Source organism: Colletotrichum karsti, assembly GCF_011947395.1.
Source record: "Colletotrichum karsti strain CkLH20 chromosome Unknown Scaffold20, whole genome shotgun sequence".
NCBI lineage: Eukaryota > Fungi > Ascomycota > Sordariomycetes > Glomerellales > Glomerellaceae > Colletotrichum > Colletotrichum karsti.
In genome coordinates, this window is record NW_024065920.1 from 855,622 (window position 1) to 878,203 (window position 22,582).

At 55.4% G+C, this 22,582-nt stretch overlaps 8 protein-coding genes across 8 annotated transcripts; 5 read left to right on the forward strand and 3 right to left on the reverse strand.

The window, feature by feature from the left end:
• Positions 1–370: 370 nt before the first annotated feature.
• Positions 371–1,632, forward strand: CkaCkLH20_06836 (uncharacterized protein; the record flags this gene model as incomplete). Its single annotated transcript, XM_038889553.1, has 2 exons — positions 371–597; positions 648–1,632. The coding sequence occupies 2 exons, from the start codon at positions 371–373 to the stop codon at positions 1,630–1,632; spliced, it is 1,212 nt and encodes a 403-aa protein (XP_038745365.1).
• Positions 1,633–1,894: 262 nt separating this feature from the next.
• Positions 1,895–2,357, reverse strand: CkaCkLH20_06837 (uncharacterized protein; the record flags this gene model as incomplete). The annotated part of the gene is made up of 3 exons (XM_038889554.1): positions 1,895–1,967; positions 2,062–2,132; positions 2,211–2,357. The coding sequence occupies 3 exons, from the start codon at positions 2,355–2,357 to the stop codon at positions 1,895–1,897; spliced, it is 291 nt and encodes a 96-aa protein (XP_038745366.1).
• Positions 2,358–3,679: 1,322 nt separating this feature from the next.
• On the forward strand, positions 3,680–6,844 carry CkaCkLH20_06838 (uncharacterized protein; the record flags this gene model as incomplete). Its single annotated transcript, XM_038889555.1, has 4 exons — positions 3,680–4,921; positions 5,801–5,951; positions 6,024–6,156; positions 6,301–6,844. 4 exons carry the CDS (start codon positions 3,680–3,682, stop codon positions 6,842–6,844), a joined length of 2,070 nt encoding a protein of 689 aa, XP_038745367.1.
• A 693-nt stretch (positions 6,845–7,537) lies between these two features.
• CkaCkLH20_06839 (duf1479 domain protein) lies at positions 7,538–8,968 on the forward strand (the record flags this gene model as incomplete). The annotated part of the gene is made up of 1 exon (XM_038889556.1): positions 7,538–8,968. One exon carries the CDS (start codon positions 7,538–7,540, stop codon positions 8,966–8,968), a length of 1,431 nt encoding a protein of 476 aa, XP_038745368.1.
• Positions 8,969–9,934: 966 nt separating this feature from the next.
• On the forward strand, positions 9,935–11,545 carry CkaCkLH20_06840 (uncharacterized protein; the record flags this gene model as incomplete). Its single annotated transcript, XM_038889557.1, has 1 exon — positions 9,935–11,545. One exon carries the CDS (start codon positions 9,935–9,937, stop codon positions 11,543–11,545), a length of 1,611 nt encoding a protein of 536 aa, XP_038745369.1.
• A 2,785-nt stretch (positions 11,546–14,330) lies between these two features.
• Positions 14,331–15,179, reverse strand: CkaCkLH20_06841 (uncharacterized protein; the record flags this gene model as incomplete). The annotated part of the gene is made up of 1 exon (XM_038889558.1): positions 14,331–15,179. The coding sequence occupies one exon, from the start codon at positions 15,177–15,179 to the stop codon at positions 14,331–14,333; it is 849 nt and encodes a 282-aa protein (XP_038745370.1).
• Positions 15,180–16,385: 1,206 nt separating this feature from the next.
• On the forward strand, positions 16,386–18,050 carry CkaCkLH20_06842 (kelch domain-containing protein; the record flags this gene model as incomplete). The annotated part of the gene is made up of 1 exon (XM_038889559.1): positions 16,386–18,050. One exon carries the CDS (start codon positions 16,386–16,388, stop codon positions 18,048–18,050), a length of 1,665 nt encoding a protein of 554 aa, XP_038745371.1.
• A 1,659-nt stretch (positions 18,051–19,709) lies between these two features.
• Positions 19,710–20,467, reverse strand: CkaCkLH20_06843 (mitochondrial hypoxia responsive domain containing protein; the record flags this gene model as incomplete). The annotated part of the gene is made up of 2 exons (XM_038889560.1): positions 19,710–19,768; positions 19,831–20,467. 2 exons carry the CDS (start codon positions 20,465–20,467, stop codon positions 19,710–19,712), a joined length of 696 nt encoding a protein of 231 aa, XP_038745372.1.
• Positions 20,468–22,582: the final 2,115 nt, after the last annotated feature.

A 22,582-nucleotide genomic window follows, 5' to 3' on the forward strand; every position in this document is an offset into this window, starting at 1 on the left:
ATCTTGGAGGGGTAGCCCGTCAGTTCATTTTGTCGTGTGAGATCGTGAAGAGCCCGCAGTCCGATCTTCGAACCCGGCCTTACCCCGCGGCCCCGATATGCGGGGCAGAACCCGAACGTCCAGTGCCCCGCTGCCGCAGCACGCCATCCCGTCACGTCATTGGGGATTGGTTATCGGATTACTTAACGACTCAGTTCTACAATAACCGCCTTCTCCCGTGTAGGGCGATCAAGTCTGTTGATTGCTCCCTGCTGCGCCTTGCACTTGACATATGCGGAGAAACCGAGTTCTTTAACTCTAATCCTCAACTGAACCAGACGTACGGCAACTATTGAGTTTCGTAATTCTAGGCCGCGTCTCATAGTCCACCATGTCTTTCACGTCGATCCCCATCCTAGACCTCTCGTTAGCTCAGAATCCCGAGACGAAGCCTCAGTTTCTGGAGGATCTACGTAGAGCTCTCATGGAAGTCGGCTTCTTATACATCAAGAACGTGGGAATTCCCGATGAATTATTCCAAAAGGTGATCAAAGAAGGCCGCGCCTTTTTCGACATCCCGCAAGAAGAAAAGTACAGTAAGCCGTTCAGCAGGGGGCAGTGTGGCAACCCTGGAAAACGCGGCGAATCAGACGAACTGACACCCTCAGGCTCAAGATCGAGATGAAGAACGCAAAGTCGTTCCTGGGCTACTCCCAGCTCTCCGCCGAAATCACGGCCGGCAAGATAGACCACCGCGAACAGATCGACCTCTCCACGGAACACCCCGTGCCCGGCCCCCGGGATCCGCTGTACCACAACCTCCTGGCGCCGAACCAGTGGCCCTCGGAACACGCGCTCCCCGGCTTCCGCGCCACCTTCACGGACTACATGGACCGCATGGGCCGGATCTCCATCGCCTTCACCTCGCTCATCGCCGAGGCCATCCGGCTCCCGCCCGACGCCTTCGGCAAGTACTTTGACGAGAACCAGCAGCACAAGCTCAAGGTCGTCAAGTACCCGGACGTCGGCGAGCTCGGCATCGACGCCGGCACCGGCGCGCGGGGCCAGGGGGTCGGCCCGCACAAGGACAGCATGCTGACGAGCTACCTCCTCCAGGCGAGCCACCACCGCGGGCTGCAGGTGCAGAACGTGCGGGGCGAGTGGATCGACGCGCCGCCCATCGACGGCACCTTGGTCGTGGCCATCGGGCAGGGGCTGGAGGCGCTGACGCAGGGCGTGTGCGTGTCGACGACGCACCGCGTGCTGAGCCCCGCGGCGGGCGAGGGCCCGCGGTTCTCGATCCCGTTCTTCCAGGGCGTCAGGGGCGACGCCGAGTTCGAGGACCTGGAGACCGTCGGGGTCGGGAGAGTGCCGGAGGACATCCGCGAGCAGAGGAGGAAGGTGATTGAGGAGAACGGCGGGCGGCTTGACGATGTCGAGTTCACGTTCAGAAAGGGCGGGGTCGCGAGGACGCTTGGCGAGGCGACGCTGAGGAACCGCGTGAAGAGCCATCCGGATGTTGGCGAGAGGTGGTATCCGGATATCCTGGCTGCGATTCGGGAGGAGCAGGCGAGGGCGGCTGAGAAGGAGGAGAAGGCCGCCCCGGGTCCTGCTGCTCCTACGCCGACCCCGTTGCCCGTGCCCGCGCATTGAGGTGCGGACCTTGCTCCGGTGTTCGGTTCCGGTTTGAGACGAAGATGACCTAAGCGCGCGTATCCAACAGCAGGATTATGTGTGTACTCGTAGGCTCGTATTTGTCTTTTTCTTTTCCGATATAAAGAGAGCAAAATTCCAATGTTACGCCTTCGCTGATACTTCTCTCACCCGACTCAACTCAACTCAACTCCATATCGCGCCATTCTCCCGGCATCCAGCACGCCACAACAACTCCAAATTTCTCGTCAAAACTCGTGATTTATGCGGCAACAAAGGCGGGGAAGCAGTCAGCAAGACCCTTGCTGTGCTTGTTCTCGGCGTGCTCGGTAAGACTGTCGATGACAAGGCTGTTAGTCTCATGCTGCTGTGCGCGCGCAAGGTACAAGAGACCGCGCAAGCTTAGTATCTTCTGGGGGGGAGACGTACGCGGGAGCCTTGGTGGTCTTGAGGAAGGTGGACTTGCAGATCTGGCACTGGATGTCCTTGGCGGCGGCGTTCTGTCGCGGGGCGCGGGTCGGTCAGCGACTGTCGAGCATTTGCGATGGGGGATGAAAAGCTGCGTTCGTCGAACTTACCACCTTGAGCTGAGAGCCCTTGGGCTTGGCGTTCTGTGCGTTGCGGTCGCGCTTCTGCTGAGCCTTCGCGCCCTGCGTTTTCCCCGAAATGTCAGCGGCTTGCCCCTCAATTTTTTTCCGGTTCCATTTCCACCGGACCCTGATCAGCGGTGGGGGAGGGGTAGTGTTGTGTGCGAGTGGCGAGTACGTACGTTACCCATCTTGAATGCTGTGAGGTGGTTGAGGTTTGGGTTGTTTTGGTAGATTGGATAGGAGGACGTGTACGTCGTGAGGTCGTTGAATCGTGAGGCTTGAAGGAAGAGGGAAGAGAGAGAGAAAGCCGAGGCGGGCGCATTAGGTTCGCTTCTTTTTTTTTTCTTCTCCCTCGGACGACCCCGTAGCGCTTCTGCATGGATCTGCAGTCCAGACTGTTTTGGGCTTGCTGAGAAACAAAGACGCACGGACCAGGAACCTAATCAGCAGGCGGTAGGGGTCTGTGGTACGTACCTCGCGCTCCAGGACGGGAATAATTGAAACGTTCGTGATATCCACTGTCCAACATCGTGTAAGTAATTGTTAGTGAAAGCCCCTGCTCTATCCTTGGACTCACAAGACCAACATATCACGTGCATCGCTAACCGACGTAAGCAGAATATCAGGCTGTCACCAAAATGATGATCATTTGGATTGCAAACTTTGTGTGCCTGTACAGCTTTATACCTACGTGGGTTCTCTGATCACGGAAGAACAGCAGCGGAGAGTTGCAACACGAGTCACATATGTGGTATGTAAGACAACAACTAGGCCGACCAATTGTACAGCTTACTAACTGAGACAAATAGCCTAGTGACGAGCGACCCCAAAACTGCTTCTCCAACTTCGCAGTTCCAAAGCTACCCGCCAGATATATCGAGGCGCAGCCAGCCACTCCAATTCCTACAGGTTGAGTACTTGGTACTTTCTTACCGCACTGGCTTCCCTGTTGCTGTTACCGAAGCCTGGTCGCGATGTGTAGACCGGACATCATCGTGAGGGCCGCAGTCCGTAGCCTCGATAAAAAGATGAGAACAGCCAAAGAGAAGGGGGGGAAGTTCGTGGAGCTGGAGGAGATGCTTCGGAACATGAAAGTACGACTGCCAAAACACACTTCATGCCAACCAACCAGCGCCTGTGCCGCAATGCATTCTGGTCACGAAGGACTAGGCGGGATTGAGAGAAGAGAACTCTCCAGAGCAGAAGTGTACGATTTGCAAACCTGCGTTGATAAGGCCGGGCGGAACTTGTCAGTGGGCACAACTGCCAAAACTGCGGTGCTGACAATCAGCGAAGACCTTACGCTGTTGAGGGATGATGATTGTCATCCTGTGAGGTGGAGAAGCCCGGTGAAACTGTCGATATCAGATGGCAGATTGTGCTACTTTGATGGGACCGCCGCTCTCCCCGTACCTGCCGGTGTAGCTGATTGGCTGGCTCTTAGGGTGACTCTCTCCATGATGGATTTACCAACGTGCGTGTACGAGATAGCCGTTGAGTTGGGAGCCAAGCCCGCCAGTTTGCAAGGGGACAAGAACCTGTTGCGCACCTTCGCTAGCCTAGCTGATGGCGACTTTGAGGGCGCTGCAGTATCCGTTTACAGCGAATTAGAGGCTGAGATGGAGTCAAGAGCGCCAAGATTCTCTCGTGCCGGCACGACCCCGGAGGACATCACGCCGGCGTTCCCAACTGACGTGCCTGCTTGTTTTGACAGAGAAACGCAGAGGCGGTTGAAGACACAGCGTTTGGTAGGACCCTTGCCCACGAGGATCATCAACACTACAACTGGATTAGTCGAAGATGGCCATGGAAGTGGCAGATACGCCGCGCTCTCTTACTGCTGGGAGCAGGTGGACCTCACCACGATGCTGGGGCCTATCTTGAAGCTGGTGAGAGAGGCCGGCATCGACTGGCTGTGGGTGGATGCACGTTGTATCATGCAGAACAACCTGGAGGACAAGGAAACGGAAGTGCCCAAGATGGGCAGATACTATGGCGGGGCTGCCCTCACAGTGGCCGTGGTGCCCGAGATGCAGGAACTGAACAAACTGACAGACATACAGGTCGGGGAATATGTCGATGAAGAGAGTGTCAAGGCGTGGCCTGACTGGAGAGACCAGCTGAAATCGGCAAAGTGGACAAGCAGAATGTGGACGTTCCAGGAAGCCGCACTGAGCGGAAACTTGGCCGTCATTGGATTGGGTACCTCCTGCAACATGGATACGATCATGTGGGCATCCAACGTCCGTGATATGCGGCGAGATGGCCAGAAGGTTCTGTTCAGTAGAAGACAGGGGACAGACAGTGTCTGTACCGGCAGCGGCCTCTCTAACTGGAAGTATTACTACCACAGCGGCTATGGGTGGCCGCGAGGATCCCAGACGAAGATGGAGCTTGGTGACTTATGGGACATGACAGCGGGCCGGGAATGCAAAGAGAGGCTCGACCGTATATATGCTCTCCTCGGCTGTCTGACGGGCACCAGTTCTCTGACCGTGGATTATCAACAGGACGAGGGTCAGCTGGTGTACCAACTTGCCAAGGCTGGCGTGCTACGAAGCGAGGTGATGGTTGGGATGGGGGCAGCAACCAAGGATGGAATGTGTTGGGCGCCGGAGAGGATAGATGGCCTACATCCGCTTGCTCTCGCCCATGCCGCCATTGGAGGACGAATAATCATGCTGGGAAGGCGTATGCTAGTAAGAGGACGGGTCATGAACGCATCCCAGCTGGAGAAGTATTGCGGCATAGTTTCGGAAGATGGGAAATCGAGGCTGGTGGTAGATACCGGGGCCAAGGCTGAGGTGGTCGTTTTGGAGGGAGAAGCTACATCGTGGTTCGGCTGGCACCGTACGCAGGGCTCGGCTGGTAAAATGAGGCCAGCAGACAAAGCGAAGATGTGGTGGCCACTACGGCTTGTTGGTTGCTCTTGTCGGAGTGGAGAGAGGTGTGGTGGGAAAAGAGTTGATTCTTTAGATAGTCTCCAGTAGGCTTTAACAGTAATACAAATGCTCGGCTGGCGAGCGAGAGATGTTACCGTGAGTTACCGTGATCCTCGAGATCCAAGTCTTCACAGTCACTAAGGTAGCGACGGAATGTTTTTTTAGGCCGGTGTTTTTCGCAACATTTTCGGACGATCTGCCTCCACTGAGGGGCACGTCCCGGGTGGGGGCCTTCCGTGTGGATGGCGGAGGACGGACTATGTGGGACCCTCTTCTTTCACGTGTTCGACTGGCACCCCTGCTCGTTTTGTTCCGTATTTCCCTGAATAGCAGGGGAAAAGCTTCTGGGCGTTTTCGAGGACTTGGTCTCACATGTTCGCCGCACTAGACGTCTGGAGATTCCCGTCCCTACACCACTCACTTCTTGCAACCGAGACCCGTACTCGATACAAAATTGAGCAGTTCTGCTGCGTAAGTGGATTGGTCCGAGCTCACCAGGAATTCCTGGGCCACGACGCGTATTGTCACTTGCGGTCGCGTCGTACTTCTTAAGCAACCAAACGCGTCAACCCCAGATGAAAAGCCGACTTGTTAGACGCTCAAGTTGAAGCATATTCCCAATCAGGAATATTTCAGCACATCATCTGCCACGACTCCATCACTCCATCGATCGCGCATATCATGTCAACTAAGCTCGTGTCACCGGACAAGGTGTCCGGCGACGAGTTCAAGCAGCTTCTTGACCACTACGAACCTCTCATTAATTCCATATCTGCCTCCAAAGGCGGTACGTCGGCCCTTGATCGCGTCTTTCCCCGCACCAGTTTCTATCTACAATTTATCTAACGACCGTATGCAGCAAAACCTGGTCAGAAGACCCTGCACGAGCTGGATCTGTTCCGTTTCGTCGAAGCTCCTGCACAGTTTTCTCAAGATGACCCGAAGCGAGACATGGAACACGATGATGTCAAGGTTCTGGTTGATTGGAAGCTGTAAGTGTGCACCTTTCTAGCCGCATCCTTGCCACAGTTAGAGCAGAGCATTGCTACAAGCGTACCAATCTCAGCGCAAGGCAGCCATGTCATCACCATATTCGCGATGGCTGCGAAGGAATCATGTCTGACAGAATCGCGCAGACGCCACGGCAAATTTCGTCCGACGCTGATGAAACTTGTATCGTCAAATGACTCCTCCACGGTCGAGGAGATTGTCAAAGAAGGCATCGAAGCCTACAGAGATGCGTCGGATCTTGCAGCAGCACTCAATATCTTGACCAAGCTGAAGGGAATTGGCCCTGCGACTGCCTCACTTCTCCTGGCTGTGCATTTTCCAGACCAAGTCCTTTTCTTCTCCGATGAAGCGTATTACTGGCTGTGCAACAAGGGCCAAAAGGCGTCACTCAAATACAACATGAAAGAGTACGAGTCTCTCAACGTCGAGGCACGCAAGTTGACAAAAAGACTGGGTGTCTCGGCAATGGATGTTGAGAAAGTTGCATACGTCCTATTCAAGCAAGAGGGCATTACTCTTCAGACAACGACTCAGGACTCAACTCCCAAGACTGCAAAGATGAAGGCAGAAACCCCGAACAATTTGACGACAAAGAGGAAGAAGAGCTCCGAGGAGGTTATCGAAGCCGACGCCCCATTCCGACGATCAAAACGAGGAAAGGCAACATGATAAGCTTCTTTGTGGCGAGCTTTCACAGGCGGAATATGTATCCCGCCCACAACGGCAGATGCGAACCACGAACCGGGCATCTTGACCCAATCCAGACTCATGGGTCCCGTGGATCTACCGGGTTGGGCCCGCGATGCATGCATATCCCAAATGGGTGTGACTATCGGCGCATCCCACGAGCGCCCAACCTTGAGGCGGAGAGTCCGCGTTTCACACTGGACTTTCGGGTGTTCGTCTTTGCTGCCCCGAAAAATTTCCCATTGGTCTTGCGCGCGGGAGAGATATAAAGCGGCACAGCGGCCCGGCTACAGCGCAGTCAGCAGAAGGCTTTTCTCTGGCTGAGCCGTTGGGACCCGCCCGATTTTTTTCCGGGACGCGTGATCTGCAGGACCCCGGATCCCAGACGGAGGACGCCGAGACCACCGTTACTTCAGTGCATATCCAATCCTTACACACAACGAGCATACGACACGGGTATCTTCCGACTTGTCTGCGGTCCTAGACCGTGTACGTTTGCCTATCGTCACGATGGACGATGAATTATTCGACGCCCATTTTGGGGCTGCTGGCGAAATGCCGCCTCCACCGCCACCAGATTTCTCGTCAATGCCCTACTCATCAGACCTCTTCTCTCAATATATATCACCCTTTGATACCCCCAGCTTACTCTGGTCACAATCTTTTCCTCCAGCTATGGACAATCGACCAAGGGGCTTTATGCGTGCAGATGAAATATTCTCGGAAAACGGCGGCCCTATCCCGCTGCCCCCGAGGTTCGCGCAAATCAAGCGAAGCCTTGTCGCCGGCAAAGAGACGGCCGTAGTGGACTCTTGGAACCGGCTCTTAGTCGCCCTCCGTGCCGAGATCGCGCTGATCGGCGTTACCAAGTCTGACATCATCCCCACCATCGACTTTTCGGAACTCAAGGACCATGCCCGTGTGTCCGAGTTCGCTGCCAAGCTTCGTCGCCGAGGAGGCGCCGTAATACGAAGTGTTATACCGGCCGCAGACGCTCATGTCTGGCGAGAAGAGACTGAAAGGTATCTTTCCGATAACCCTGAAACACGAGGTTGGCCAACTCGTGATCCACATCTCTTCGGCATCTACTGGTCACCGGCTCAGATCAAGGGTCGCGCTCATCCGAATGTCCTGGCTGCACAACGTTTCTTGATGGGTCTTTGGCGCTCGAGGAATACGAACGCTTCGGTGGCTGTGGATCTACCCGTGGCATATGCGGACCGTCTGCGTATCCGCGCACCGGGGGACGAACATTGGCATTTGAACGCCCATGTGGACGGGGGTAGTGTGGAGCGCTGGGAGAGCGATGGGTATGGGAATGCCGGCACGTATCAGCGCATATGGGAGGGGAGGTGGGAGGACTACGATCCATGGGAAAGCAGCACACGGCTAAAAGTCACTTCGGACCTCTACAACGGCGCAGGGTCATGCAGTATGTTCCGCATGTTCCAAGGCTGGCTCTCCATGTCCGATATCGACCCCGCCGACGGCACTCTCTTACTCTGCCCGATGCTCCAGCTCGCCACGGCCTACTTCCTGCTTCGGCCATTCTTCTCACCACACAACCCGTCTCCCGAATCCCCAAACTTTCTCGCCCGCGAGAACTGGTCCCTCGACTTCATGCAGACAAGCATCATTCAGGGTGCCGTGCCGTCGTACACGCAGGAACTGAACGCGACCCTGCACCCTCACCTCCAATTCGACAAATCCCTCGTGCGCATCCCGCCCGTCCGCCCCGGCGACTACGTCGTCTGGCATCCGGACATGGTCTACGGCGTCGACAAGGTGCCCTCGACGGCCTTGCCCGCGACCATCATGTACATACCCGCCTGTCCGCTGACACAGACCAACGCTCTGTATCTCGCCCGCCAGAGGAAAGCTTTTCTCCTCGGGCAGCCGAGCCCGGATTTCGGTGGCGGCCGGGGCGAGACGACGCACATGGGCCGGCCTGGGGTGCAGGAGGTCAGCGATGCCGGCGGGGAGGACGGGCTGAGGGCGATGGGGTTGCTGCCGTGGGAAGATCGGGAGGGGAGGAGTCCGACGGAGGAGGCTCTCGTGAAGATGGCCAATGCCATCCTGTTTCCCGAACAATATGACATGGTCTGATGATGGCGGTTATTGTATCGAGGCGCTGGTAGCAATACCTCCAGACGCATCCAAAAGATTTAGGCGTTCAGCTATGGGGAGTCTCTGGAAAAGCTGGGAAAGCACTGGAAGAAACGGCCAAACAAAGTTGTACTCGGAAGATTCTGTAATGGTACGCTTGTTCTCCAACTATTACTCCAAGGAGACGACACCAGCAACACCTGCACGAATTCGGCCTCCGCGATTCATCCGATGCGGATGGATGAAGTGCGCCGTGAGGTGATCCCACACGATGGCTCGGGTGATCCGCAGCAGCACGATGCAATAGAGGCTAGGCTGTTTCAACATGTGTCGATTGTGCTCTTCCACGTACACCTCTCAAAATCCTTGGTATCCTGAGCGCTAGCCCTGGTTGCTGAACGCAAACGAATTATCCACCCAGGTTTCCAACTCCGAGAAGAATTCCGCTCTCGATCCAGTCGATGGTTTCTTTTTCCATGAGCGAAGAGCTTGTCGATATCCTTGTCTTCGTGGACGAGGAAAGGACGTCTGGTTTCGCCGGACTTGGTGTCGTTGCCCTTCCGGGTCTTAGCTGTACCTGATAGGCAGCGGTAGAGAACTTTCTGGTCTGCGTCGACAAACTATTTGTATGCAAAACTACTCCCTGTGGTACCATCTTTTTCATCCATCATCCGTCATCAGTAAACAATGTAGAGAGGTTTGGGATGGTCTTGACCCTTTCCATGGGAGAAATGACCCAAAAGCAAGGTGAAATGGACCGAAAGGTAGGTGGTTTCTGTGGATTGAATCTGTTTGTCCACAGATCGGTACAAAATGTACCTTTATGGCGGTGATATCCAGCGTGGATGTTCAGAGCATGGTCGCTTTCTTCCATCACTGCCTTCCCCTTAGACCACACATCTTGCCACCGGCCAATACAACACACCACCAACACCAACGACATACGTCGTCAGTATCGCCAACTTCATGTCGTCTCCGCCATCGCCCGCTCGGCCGCGCTCACCCAACGCGTCAGATGCGCGAGCATCTTACCCCGCTCCCGATCTCGACGAGGAAGCTACGCGGTATGAGCCTGGCCAGAGATTCACGATACAGCCCTACAATCCTGTCCGTCCTCATGGCACTCAGTTTTATGGTCCTCCTCCGCGAGATGCGATCCCTCCTGGAGGCCTCCGAGGCTTTGATCCGGGAGCTCCGGTGCCTGAGGATACTTCGGCTGACCTTGAAATTATCCATCCTCTTTCTGTCTCCAACGGTGGAAGGGCACAAATCGTTGCATGCGAGATGATCCGCTCCCCCAAGACAAGCAGGGACTCGCACGCACCGTTTCCCTCCTCCCAAGGAAAAGACAACAAGCCTAGTCGCCAGCGATTTGCCGCCAAGATGTACGACTGGGCCTTCCAGGCGAGTGATATCTTCGGAGCCAGCCCCGAGGAGGCGGTCGAGGGGATCTTCAGTCGTGAAGATGCCGTGCTGAGACGTCTATACGACAAGAACTTGACCGGCAACCCGCACCTGGCGCCTCAATACTATGGAAGTTGGGCCACAGAGTTCATCATTGACGGAGGCGACAGCGGAACTCTGTATCGATGCGTTGGACTCATCCTGATCGAGCTCGTTGAGGGGTCGTCAATGGAGGATATGTGCTCCCGTGACGAGACATGGGGGTATCTCATTCCCAGCCTCAAGCCCCGAAAACTCCACACAGGCTCTGAGGGTCCAATCAAGTTCGAATGCAACAAGAAGGAGGCCCTCAAGAGCATCACGAGACAGCTCCTGGACGGATCCGTCAGGCACTTTCACGTCGGCGTTGATCATAATGGCGCCCACCCCCAAGACTTGTTCGTCACGATGCGAGACCACGGTCGAGATACGGATGAGCCACGCCTCGTGATGCTCGGCTATTCCCTGAGCGTCGTGTATCGGGAAACCACCCTAGGCAGGATCCCAGATAATGGTGTCCACTGCATCGAGCTGCTGGAATTCCCTCCCCATCCCTATGAACGCTTCAGCGTGGGTGCCATACCCTTTCACGTCGGGTGGTTTCCAGACCCTCCATCGGCTTGGGTAGAAGAAGGCGTGGATCCCATCGATCCCGCGAAGTTCGAAGACCACAACGTGGAGTTCGACAATTTCCTTTTGAGTGAAGAGGGTTTTGGGCCCCTAGTGGACAAGTCCAAGGAGGAGGGCGGCCGTTACTCCACGTTCAAGGTCTTGAAGGGGAACAAAGCCAAGATGGAGGCCGAAGAGGCAGAGCGTTACACCAGACACCTGCGCAAGCAGGCTGAAGAACGGGAGCTCGAGGAGTCGTTGGAGAGCATGTCCGACTCTTCCATTGAACCGTCTGTTCCGGAAATTAACACCAGTATTGACAAAAGAGATCAGACAGAGACAGAGTCTCGACCCGGGCTCGGGCTGCCTGCCACAGAAACCAGCAGCATCACGCTTCAACAAGATGAGCCGGAGACGGGACATCAGCATGAACTGACTGGGTTCGTGAGAAACATCTTGCAACGAAGCATGGACATGTTCAGTGACTGTAAGGAGAATCCGATGATGGAGGAAGAAGCAGGCTGACCCTGTCTTTCAGTGTTTGGAGTGGACGGCAATCCGCTTCGAGCTCCTCCTCGGCCAACTGCTGCCAAGCACTCTTCCCACGCCACTCTAGCTCTCATCCAACGGGTCATCAATTTTGGCCTCCGACCTCTTGGATCATCGCCAGAGGCTCGTCTGTTTCAGACCGTCATCAGCGAGCATTCTCGCCCATTGCCGGCAAGGGAGCCGAGACCAAGATACGAGCAGGGCCGATTAGTTGGTGGTGCTGGTGTTAATGCGTGTCTCTCTTGAAATATCCACAGATTGAAAATACTGGCTCGACAGAGAGGTACACGAGTAGAGGAAGGGTTACTAGCGGTTTCTCGGTTCTATATTCATACGGACACGTTTCGATGGCATCTCAGGAGTCATCAGGTCTAGGAGGAAGGAACACATGAAAAATTGTCCCGGGGTCCCGATATGCAGAACATTTTAGGATCTCGTCCACGACAGTTCGATGGAAACAAATTGTCGCAAGCATGCCGCGCAACGGAGGTTTCAGCACGTCTTTCTGATATTGTGATATTGTCTGAACCAAAGACAAGAAATCCCTTGTCAGTCAGTCGCTTCAGCTAATAGCTCAAGAGTGAACCGCTGTCGCTCTTGATTTGATGTTTATCGTATAAAAGTCAGTTCCGATGACTGCTCAGTAGATCACCGTCAAAAGTGCAAAAATGCAAAACGAATGTTCCGAAACCGAGAATCGAACTCGGGGCTATGCCTAACCTCTCAAGTGAATGAGAGGGCATCATGTTGGCCACTACACCATATCGGAGTGCGTTGCACAGAATCGTCAAAAAGAAAACTAAGAAGCTGTCACTGCTGGTGGGCCCCAATTGGCGCTAGCGGCTGGCCTCTGTGTAACCCTCGCAAGGAAACCCCAAGCGTCTCTCCGCCAAACCTGCAGTCATATCCGGAGTTCACATCCGGGCCCGGCGGGAGACGAGTCATGATCCGGTTCGAATCCCATGTCAACAACCCCCGTGCCTCGTGGACGACGCTAGCTGCTGCCTGCCGCGGGAAACGGCCGACCGTCGTCGTCGTCTGCTGTCGCAAACCATCCGACCGCTTCGGATCTGACACCCAAATCCATCTCGAAAATATCTTTATCCGTACGTAGCGTGCTCTGGCCTGGTGCTGGGAAATCCCCTGGGTAACCCTCCGGCAAATGGATACCCATACCGTTCTTCATCTCACCTCCCCTCCTCCCCCCCGGTGCTCTGGAGCCGGTGGGTGGGTGGTAGTTCGGTGGAGTAAGAGTGACGTAAATCGATCTTTCTGCAGTTCATCGTTTGGAAATGTTGGTGATGTCCTCCCGGGATTGTCGTTAAACGAGGTGATAGGTGATACTCCCTCGTCCCAGAGGGCATGTAGATGGTACTTTCGGCATTTGTACACGATACAAATCAAGGGTTGCGACGACCTCAGATCCCGTCTGTCTCTCTTGGCAAGGTTCGGTTGGCATCGTTTCGTTCCTTGTCTGAACTATTGGAATGATCTCGTCTCGCTAGAGAGATAGGTAGAGAGAGGGGGATCAGCAGGACGCTTCGAGTTTGGACGGAAGGCTGGAGACGACCGAAACCCCCCATCATCCACAGCATCAGCTGGCTTCATGCAGATTGAAATCGTGTTAGTCGATTCTCGCGCGTCCGAGTCGTGCGAGATGCGCATCGTCGTCCGGCCCCATCGCCCGTTCGTCAGACTCATCAGAGTATGACGCAAGTCAGATATCATATCCGGGGCCCTTCGAGGTTGATCAAAGGACTGATTTGCCAGGCGATTCCTCGCTCTTCCGTCGTGGTCCTCTCCTCGATGCAACACACGTTGTGTCTAGAACTCCAATCCCGCCGCCCGGGGGGTGTCTTGGCAGGAAGCTGGGACTGAATCATGTCCCGTGCTCGGCGGGCGACTTCGGCCCCCGTTCGAACGCGCTCCTCTCCAAACCAACTTCTCGTCTCCAACTTCCGCTGGGCTGGGGTGCTCTCCCCAAACACGCACCAGAGGCCGGGAAGTTCTCCAGGACCCTTGTTTGGGTAACTTGCTATTTTCCAGGGGTCCCCGAATGCGAGGATGGGAAATTCTTGTGTAACCTCAGCTCCGGACCTGCTAACCTCAACTACTCACCGTTTGGGCAGCGTTTGGAGAGGAAGATGCGAGGTTAACGGTCTGTTGTCGTGATCGCAGGCGAGCAGGGTCCCCTGAGTCGAAACTCCAACTTCCTTGGATTGCGATATTGCCGCCGATTAGCGTGGAGAGACTTTGCGTCATCCAATGTCGATAGGGCAGAGTTACTTTGTCATGGTTTGATACTATTGATTGAAACGTCGTCGACGGGCGGCACGGGTCTCCCTCTTGTTCTGATGGGGGAAAGGTTCGAAGACTAAATTTGGTGTAACGTCAAACCTGAGATGACGTCGCTCAAGGTTTGGGGAAGGAGTTGGTTTGACTAGACTCTGGAAGGTTACACGAACCTACCTGCCATTATTCAGTCACAGTGTCCTTCGCTTGATAACATGCAAGATAAGTCTGGTGGCTCGAACGCCGATTAACCCCGGATTGCTGACGCGGGGTATCGGCTAAGATAGGATTGAGGCAGTGGTTCTTGATCTGGTAAAGCTTGTAGCCCAGAACAAACCCCGAAGCTGATCTTTCAACCGTAACTTGAGGTGGCTAGAACATTTCGCCAAGATTGCTGTGAGCGGCATGCCCTGATCTATTCTAAACGTTATCCAACCAATATTGTCGAATTTGAAGATGCTACATGCAATTACCAGAAACCGTCTTCGCTGTCAGAGTCGATTGTATAGATTGCTGAAGGTATATCATAGTACCCTACGATCTCGCCGCCCTGCCAACGAGGTCGTTGGCAAAAATGTCCAACGTTGATGGGGGGCATCGTGCCATCGATTTTTCCATTGAAAAGTAACATCGACAGCGTGCTGTATTGATATGTTCCGGAAGAATCCGTAATGGACTTGTTCAATTTGTCGACAACCCTCCTTCGATTGGCGGTTTGCTCCTGCGATGTCCAATCTGCAGCTTCGGCATACCGGTGACGGTCCTCATACGCAATTCCCACGAGGATACTCTCTATCTCGCAGTGAACATGATCGTTATCGTCGAAGTCGCCCGATGGCTCGTATTCTCCATCATCAGGTTGTATAATCATTTCTACAAAGTTCATCAAGAGGTCGAAAGCCAAGGTTGGCCCATTGAGCCTTTGCCCGAGTTGCCAGAGGTCGTAAGTTGGCTGCAAGAGTGGCGCGACTGCGTTGCCCCGATCAGATACGTTCGCCGCGGTTCTCAACTTCTCGGTTTGCCTGATGACCTTGGCGATTGCGGATTCCGCCTGACCCCCAATCTGCTGGGCCTGCTGCTTGACGCGCTCTCGCTCTGCGTCCCATGATTTGTCTGCGTATGTGTGAAGCTGTGCCTCGATGAATGGACCGCACAAGGGGTCTGCGAGTAAGTCCTGGAAGCACGATTTGAGGTCGGGAAGGGTGATGCGCGATAAGATGCCTTCTGTTGAGTTCTCGTCGAGTCCGGGCTGGTGTCGTTTGGGAGATATCTCAACTGCATCGACTGCGTCAAGTTCTCTTTTGGGGACAAAACCCATTGTGATGAAATGAATAAATGGTTTGAATTGTAGAATAATGAGGTCTGCTCAAGAATGGAATCCGGTCAAGAGTTGTGGTGAGAAGAGACTGAGAAGTGCGTCACTTGTAAAAGTCACGACCAAGACGCGCCAGACGCGACGTGGTAGCATGGCGAGACATGGATTAGAATGGAGGACCCTCTCTTCGCGATCTGCAAGTAACGTGAGAAGTGTTTCTTTTTCTGGCAATGTCTCCATACCAACTAACCATCTGCACCTCGGACTGCCCAATGGTTCGAGGCCCAACTGAAATAAGGTAAAAGGCATTCAGTGCCAGCTAGATGGTGGTTATATGTCAAGTTGTAATAAGCAACTCTTACCATTCGCCAGCTGCCCAGCTCCGGCACGCACGCGACCAATCACACCGACCCCCGGCACTCGGTGACAGCGGCGCGGGAACTGACGTCCCGTCGACGTACTCCGTACCCAAGGTCGACGGGTGGAAAAGGAAAAAAAAAAGGTTCGGGGAACACAGCAGGCCAATGCAGGGGCCGAAGATGGCCCAAGCTTGGCCTTCTAGGCGAGGGGGTTACCACACCTGGAGATTTGATACGTGGATAGAATTGCTAGGGACCAAGGCAGCTAAAAGCGACTCCGCCAGCTGAATGTCCCGTCCTTGCTGGGGCATGGGCATGAGGACACCGCACTAACAAGGACCCGTCATCCGTCACCGAGGCCAGACCGCAGCACCTTACCTACCTACCTCCCTGGAAGCACCTGAACCTGAACCTGGAGGAGGAAGCTGTGACCCAAGACCAAGCACCAAGCACCAAGCAAGACCAAGACCTACCAAAGGTGGGCTCTTGACGGCTGGGTTCCAATTCTGCCAGCATTCTGCAACCAAAAAACCACCAACCTCACACGTCAACGTCGTTTCGAGTCATCTGCCAACTGCAACAACCACGCACCTATCTGTAAACATTTCCTCATTCACGACTCAGACTCACGTGCGACCTCGACCACGACTCGACCGAACACCCGCAAACCCGCCCAATTGCCACCCATCCACTCGACGCCATCTCAATTCCGCCCTCGCCCTCGCCCTCGCCCTCGCCCTCGCCCGTCGCTCCACGTCCTAACCCACCATCGCCCGCACGCTTTCTCCTCGGATCTTCAAATCCCATATCCTCGCCAGAGGGGGGGCAATGACCATTCCCCCGCTGAACCATGGCTGATTCGGCCAGGTCATCGGACAAGAACCCCCGGTCCCCCTCCAAGTCCAAGGTCGTCCGCTCCCAGAAGATCTCCGGCCCGGCACCCACTCCTCCGCCCGGCATCGTCGGCGGCCTGCCCGATGATCTCGAGGAGCTGAGTGACGAGCGTGATCTCGACCAACATCGCCGCCTCCCTCCTGCTCCCGCTCCCGCTCCCGCTCCCGCTCCCGGTGGCACCCTCCCCCGTTCCCACACCCCCGGCCACCTTTCGTCAAAGAGCCAAGATCGTCGCCGCAAGCCCTCCGACCTCTCCATCCGTCAGCGTTCTCAGTCCGCCTCACAACCACCGCCTACCGTCCCTCCGACCCGCACCACGCCCACGAGCGCGAACCATCCCAAACCTCTACCCTCTTCCTATCGACCCACCGCCGACGCCGCCAACACCGCCAACACCAATGACGGCTCCGAGTCAGCCGGAGGTCACGGCTCTGACCGCGACGGCCGCCGCCCTGTCGCCATGCGCTCGACGTCCGCCATAGCTGGCAAGGCCTCAATACCTTCCTCGTCAACGACGACACGTCAGCTGTCAACTGCTGCCGCCGCTGCCGCTCGAGTTGCTGCTAGGGGGCAGCATGTTCCTTTCCCTCCGCTACAGGATCCCAAGACGGCCCCTGATGTGCCTCCAGCCCCTTCGTCAGGCATGTACTGGTCACGCGCGCCCGTATCAGGTTCTCCTCATACCTCCCTGCGAGCCCACACCACGACCCTGGTGGGTTCCAACATCTTCGTCTTCGGCGGCTGCGACTCCCGCGCCTGCTTCAATGAGCTCTACGTCTTTGACGCCGATGCCTTCTACTGGTCCATTCCCCACGTAACAGGCGAAATACCAGTGCCTTTACGCGCCATGACCTGCACAGCCGTCGGGAAGAAGCTGGTCATCTTTGGCGGTGGTGATGGGCCCGCCTACTACAACGATATATACGTCCTCGACACGACAAATTTCAGATGGCACCGCCCCAAGGTTATAGGCGATCGTGTCCCGTCTAAGCGTCGCGCCCACACCGCCTGCCTGTACAAGAATGGTATCTACATCTTTGGCGGCGGCGACGGGGTCCGCGCTCTTAATGATGTCTGGCGCCTCGACGTCAGCGACATGAACAAGATGTCGTGGAAGCTCGTCTCTGCCCCTGAGCGGGCCCCACCTCCGGGCGTTCGGGAAACCCGGCCGAAGCCCCGCGGCTACCACACGGCCAACATGGTGGGCAGCAAGCTCATCATCTTTGGTGGCTCCGACGGTGGTGAGTGCTTCAACGACGTGTGGGTCTACGATGTCGACGCCCACATCTGGAAGGCCGTCTCCATCCCCCAGACCTTCCGTCGTCTATCGCACACGGCCACCCTTGTTGGGTCCTACCTCTTTGTTATCGGCGGCCACGACGGCAACGAATATTCCAACGACGTCCTTCTCTTAAACCTCGTCACCATGACCTGGGATCGACGCCGCGTCTACGGTCTCCCCCCGAGCGGTCGTGGCTACCACGGCACCGTCCTGTACGACAGCCGCCTTTTCGTCATCGGCGGCTTTGACGGCAGCGAGGTGTTTGGGGATGTGTGGATGTTGGAGCTTGCCGTGCACGCGTATTATTCCCAAATCAGCCATTTCACCATCGAGGTTTGAAGCCTTTCCGCCACCCCCGCGCGCGCGTCTAATTACTATGCTGCTGCCTTAATGCGAGCCGGCTTCTCTTTTGTCTCCCTCCAGACTATACGTGCGTGTGCGTGTGCGTGCGAGGTATTTCGCGTCCTGTTCTACTCTGTATCGTTACAACCCCTACTCTGAGTTACTACAGTATTTATGTTTGATGACGGAACGGCTTCATAAAATCCGGTGGGCGGGCGGCTGGCAGGCATGCAAGAATCTATTTTTTCCCTTTTCCCGTCGAATATAGTAAATCAAATCTCAAACAAATTCTGCTAGATGCGTTCCCTCCTATTCACCTCCCAAACACAGGTGTGCTAATTTGACAGTTTGAGAGAAGAGAGAGTGACGCAATGGATATGTACAAACCGGCAGGCAGCGGGAGAAGATCAAACGCGGGACACCGCTTATCCTCGATTGCTGGCCGGGGAACCCGTTTCTGAAAGCCATCATTTACCACTGACTCGGGTAACGTTGGAAAGGGATGGCAGACGGGAATACGTCATCTGAACGCAGCAGACAACCCGGGCCGGTGTGTACCTCGTCGACAAGAGAAAAGAAAGCTACCCCAAAGCAAAGCCAAGCAAGCATGGGAGACCCCCCTCTCGTCGTGAGGAGCAGGAGCATGGGGTTGGGTGGAGTATATCCCATGTTTCCCAAGTCAGAGAGAACCCGGAGGGAGGTATGGTGGTGTAAGTGTAAGTGTAAGTGTAGGTAGGACCTGCCTCGATCCCGTCGCTTATCTCTACTGTAGACAGGGAAAAGTAAGAGAGAACAAAAGAGACAAGAAGAAGGGCAGATTGCAACGTCTCGTCGTGGGGAGAGGACTGACGTAGTCGGGGGCTGGGTACTATGCGGAAGAGGAGGAAGCGCGATTCAGTCGACGGGCTGATCGACGCGCGCCGGGGATCAGTTTACCACTTTTCGGTGTTTGGTCGAGTTGAAGAAGCAAGTGGTTTTTGGGGAAAGTTGGAGAGGGCTCTCCAATGTTCACAACGATGCCCGCGCCTGGGATGCTGTATGCTTTGATGCTCGTCTGGTGACGAATGAAGCTCTTTCTTATCAGACGCGATAGTTACCGACAAGGGCACCAAGCAGGGACAAATGGGATAACATTAAACAGGGGGTTTTTCTATTCCCGAAAGCTCCTAAGTTGAACATTTGTTTTTGGAACACACAAGACTCCAACGTCCCCGAGTTAAATCAACTCTACTGGGTTTGACCACAAACCGACTCATCGACGGGTATTGCGTCATGGGTCGATCAAAACATCCGACTCGGGGAACCGATTACCCAAGACCCCGTCCCGGGTTGCGCGCGGTTTCGCCGTTCTGCCGCTGTTTGCGAAAAGCAACTCGCCCTCCCCCTTCCCGACTTCCCCTTCCCGTGAACGCCAGCAATGCAACCAGACCGCCAGTGAGCTCTACTCCTACTCCCGGGAGAAGAGATGTATAATTTCTGTCGACAGACCAGGCGCCCTTGGCGGGCCTGTCCATCAACAAATGTGACAAAACAAGGAAAAAATGCAAGGCTCGCAATCGTACAAGACTGTGTGTGTGGTTGGTGTGTTGATAGGTGGTGAGGTAAGGTATGGTAATGATATCATGATGCTATTTTGGTGTGAAATCGAGAGGTCGTTTACTTCTGCTCGGCAGCCTTGCGAGCGGCGATGCGACGCTCCTCGGCAGCGACCATGTCTGTTCGAGATGTGTCAGTAAAAGGTTGGCGGGGTACAGGTGCGAGTTCGGTTCGGACTTACCCTTCCACAGGTCCTGACCCTCGTACTCCTCCTTGTGGATCTTCTTCTCGATGAGGTGCTTGTGCTCCGGGTCCTCGGGGTCGATGATCATGACGGTCTCCCAGCGGCCGGAGCCGGTCTTGGCGTCGTTCATCTCGAAGGCGGCGGTGACGACGAGCATGACGACGGCGAGGCCCTGGGCGTAGACACGGGCCTGGACGAGCTTCTGGGCGCCGGAGAGGTACTTGTTGCGGTTGACGAGGGCGAAGGCGACGCCCATGGAGGCGAGCCAGGAGGTGAAGACGATGGAGTACCTGTTCTCGCGGCCCCACGCCACGAACTTCTGCATCGTCGTCTCGTTGGCCCTGGCCTCGGCGACGGCCCGCGCCGTCGCGTCCTGGTAGCCGAACATGGGGTCCTTCTCCTTGCCGAAGAGGATGGAGGCGCGGTCGGCCTGGACGATTGCGCCAAAGGTCGCCGACGAGGTGACGAGGAAGGAGCGGAAGGGGAGGGTCAACGAGCGGAAGGCCTGGTAGCGCCTGGATGCGAGCATGACGCCCGCGAGACCGACGCCGAGACCGAGGGTGCCGCCGATGAGGCCGCCCTTGACGACGACCTTGTAGTGCTCCTCCTCCTCCTCTTTGCTGAGAACCTTCATGTTTGCGGTTTCTGTGGTGTCTCGATGTGTAGGTAGGAAGGTGTTTTATCCAATGCTAGTTGCGAGAGTTGTGAGGAATTGGTCTTAGGTGTGCGCGCGGCTGAGGTTTTTTGGTGTTGTCGGGATTTGGTTGTTGGTCGTGGGGAAGATGATGTCGTACGATACCCCCGGTGACGGATCGATGACGGATCGGGGATTAGCTGGGTATATAGCTCTGGTTGGTTTTCGTTATCGCAAATCAATGACTGCTAGCTCAATGCTGCGGATCTCTGAAGTTTGTTATGAATGAGAAACCTGAGGCTGAGGTTGACAATCAACAAGACCTTATATCAAGAGTCGAATGTTAAAAAATTGACGACGGCCACCGAACGGCGATTGAAAACAGCGCCGCGTGGACGAAAAACCTCGCACCAGACCCAGAATCGTGCCATGAAGTCGAGCTCCGGCATGATGTAATGGACCCTTGCTGCCCGGTCTTTGCCGCCCGGCCGTCGGTGCCTTCCAGCGCCTTACGGCGTTCTCTAGGCGGCCCGTTCAGCGGTCTTCAGTGGACTCTGCGAGAATGCGAACCTCCCAAGCAAACACCGAGAAATTTCCGTCGGATGAGTAAGCTGTAGAGAAGCCACGATGATTGGCCGAACCTCTTGAATCCAGCCTCGAATTGGACGAGGCGACCTGTCACCTGGCTGGCTGCCAGTCTGACCACTTTTGACAGACGATTCCTATTCTCGCCGTTTGGACTGTGTTATGTAATTCAAACGCCGAAAGCCTAACACATTGAACCCATCGCTCGGCGATCATTCAGCTTGCTGAGAAATGCGGCCTCGCCGACTTATGTCCACTGTGGCTTTCGATGACTGCGGTGTCTTCGCTGTTCGGCTCTTGATTCCGTAACGAAGGTTTCCTGAATATTCTCCCGCCGAGAAGGAGCTCCATCTTCCGCGGAGGACCTGTTTCCATCGGCTGAGCCCGTGACGTGTGCCCGGCCCTCGGCAGTCTTCGCCGGCTTCTAGCGGCTGCTATCACTCTTCCAGAAGCCAGTTCGTCGGGTGCACTCAGTTAGGATGCAAATGGGCTGATGTCAGGACTACGCCACTTTCTGGCCGCTGCAGCCCGGTTAGTGTTGCGTTGGAAGATGATTGAGGATGCTTGCTGACCAGCCTCCTACTTGATGGCCGGTTGTTTTGGCAACAGCGGTTTGAATACCAAAGTTCCTGTCAGCTCGTTCTCGCTGCACAATACTGGTTGAGCCGCCGGGTTCGGCCATGTTGCCCGGAAATTGCAAAACTCATTCGGAGTAAAATTTTCCAGCAACTCCCAACGGGCATCGATAGGTGAGACAGGGTCACGATGCGACTCTGTCGGATAAGCAGCTCAGTTCCGTTCGCTATAGAGAACCAGAGTTGTGGTCCGTATTCAGGTGTCCGTATTGCAGCAGAAAGCAACTGAGTTTCCGTTCCGTTGTCGGTGAGAATGTCGGAGAAACAGCGCTTGGAGATGCCCCCCAGTGCTCAGTACTTTGACAACACTTCGCAACCTCAACCCCAAGTTGTATTTCGGATTCAAAATATCCCAAAGCATCAACCCTCTTGGCTGTTGTCGAGACAAAATGCCAGGCGGTGAGCGAAACCTCTCTTGTCACCGCCCAACCCAAATCGCCCAAGTCCAAAACTCTCCAGCGTGGCATCGTGGTCTGCGCGTTGTGTCGGTGCGGAAGTACTGTAGGAGGCGACCTCACCTTACTGCGGTAGGTTCAAGGTAACTCTCGACGAGTTTCGAGTGTCCCTGCGTTTCAGAGCTTCTAGATGCTCAGGGTCCTAGTCATGCAGTCCACCCCAATTCCGTAGAACTTCCACTCCCGATTCAGGGTCCTCGTGGTTATGCACTACACCGCAGTCCTCACCGCTGGTTGGACGATGATTGTGGTACTGCGTACGCATGGCATGGCGTGGCATGGCTTCTCTGCGTCTGTACTTCGTACGCAGTACGCAGTAAACAAGTTCACGGACCAGGTCCAGGTCCCCTATGATTGTGATTAGTGTATCCGTAGGTAGGCCCGTTCCACGGAGTATTGATGAGGTGAGGGGCTGGGTAATCTGGTTGCGCCTCATTCTT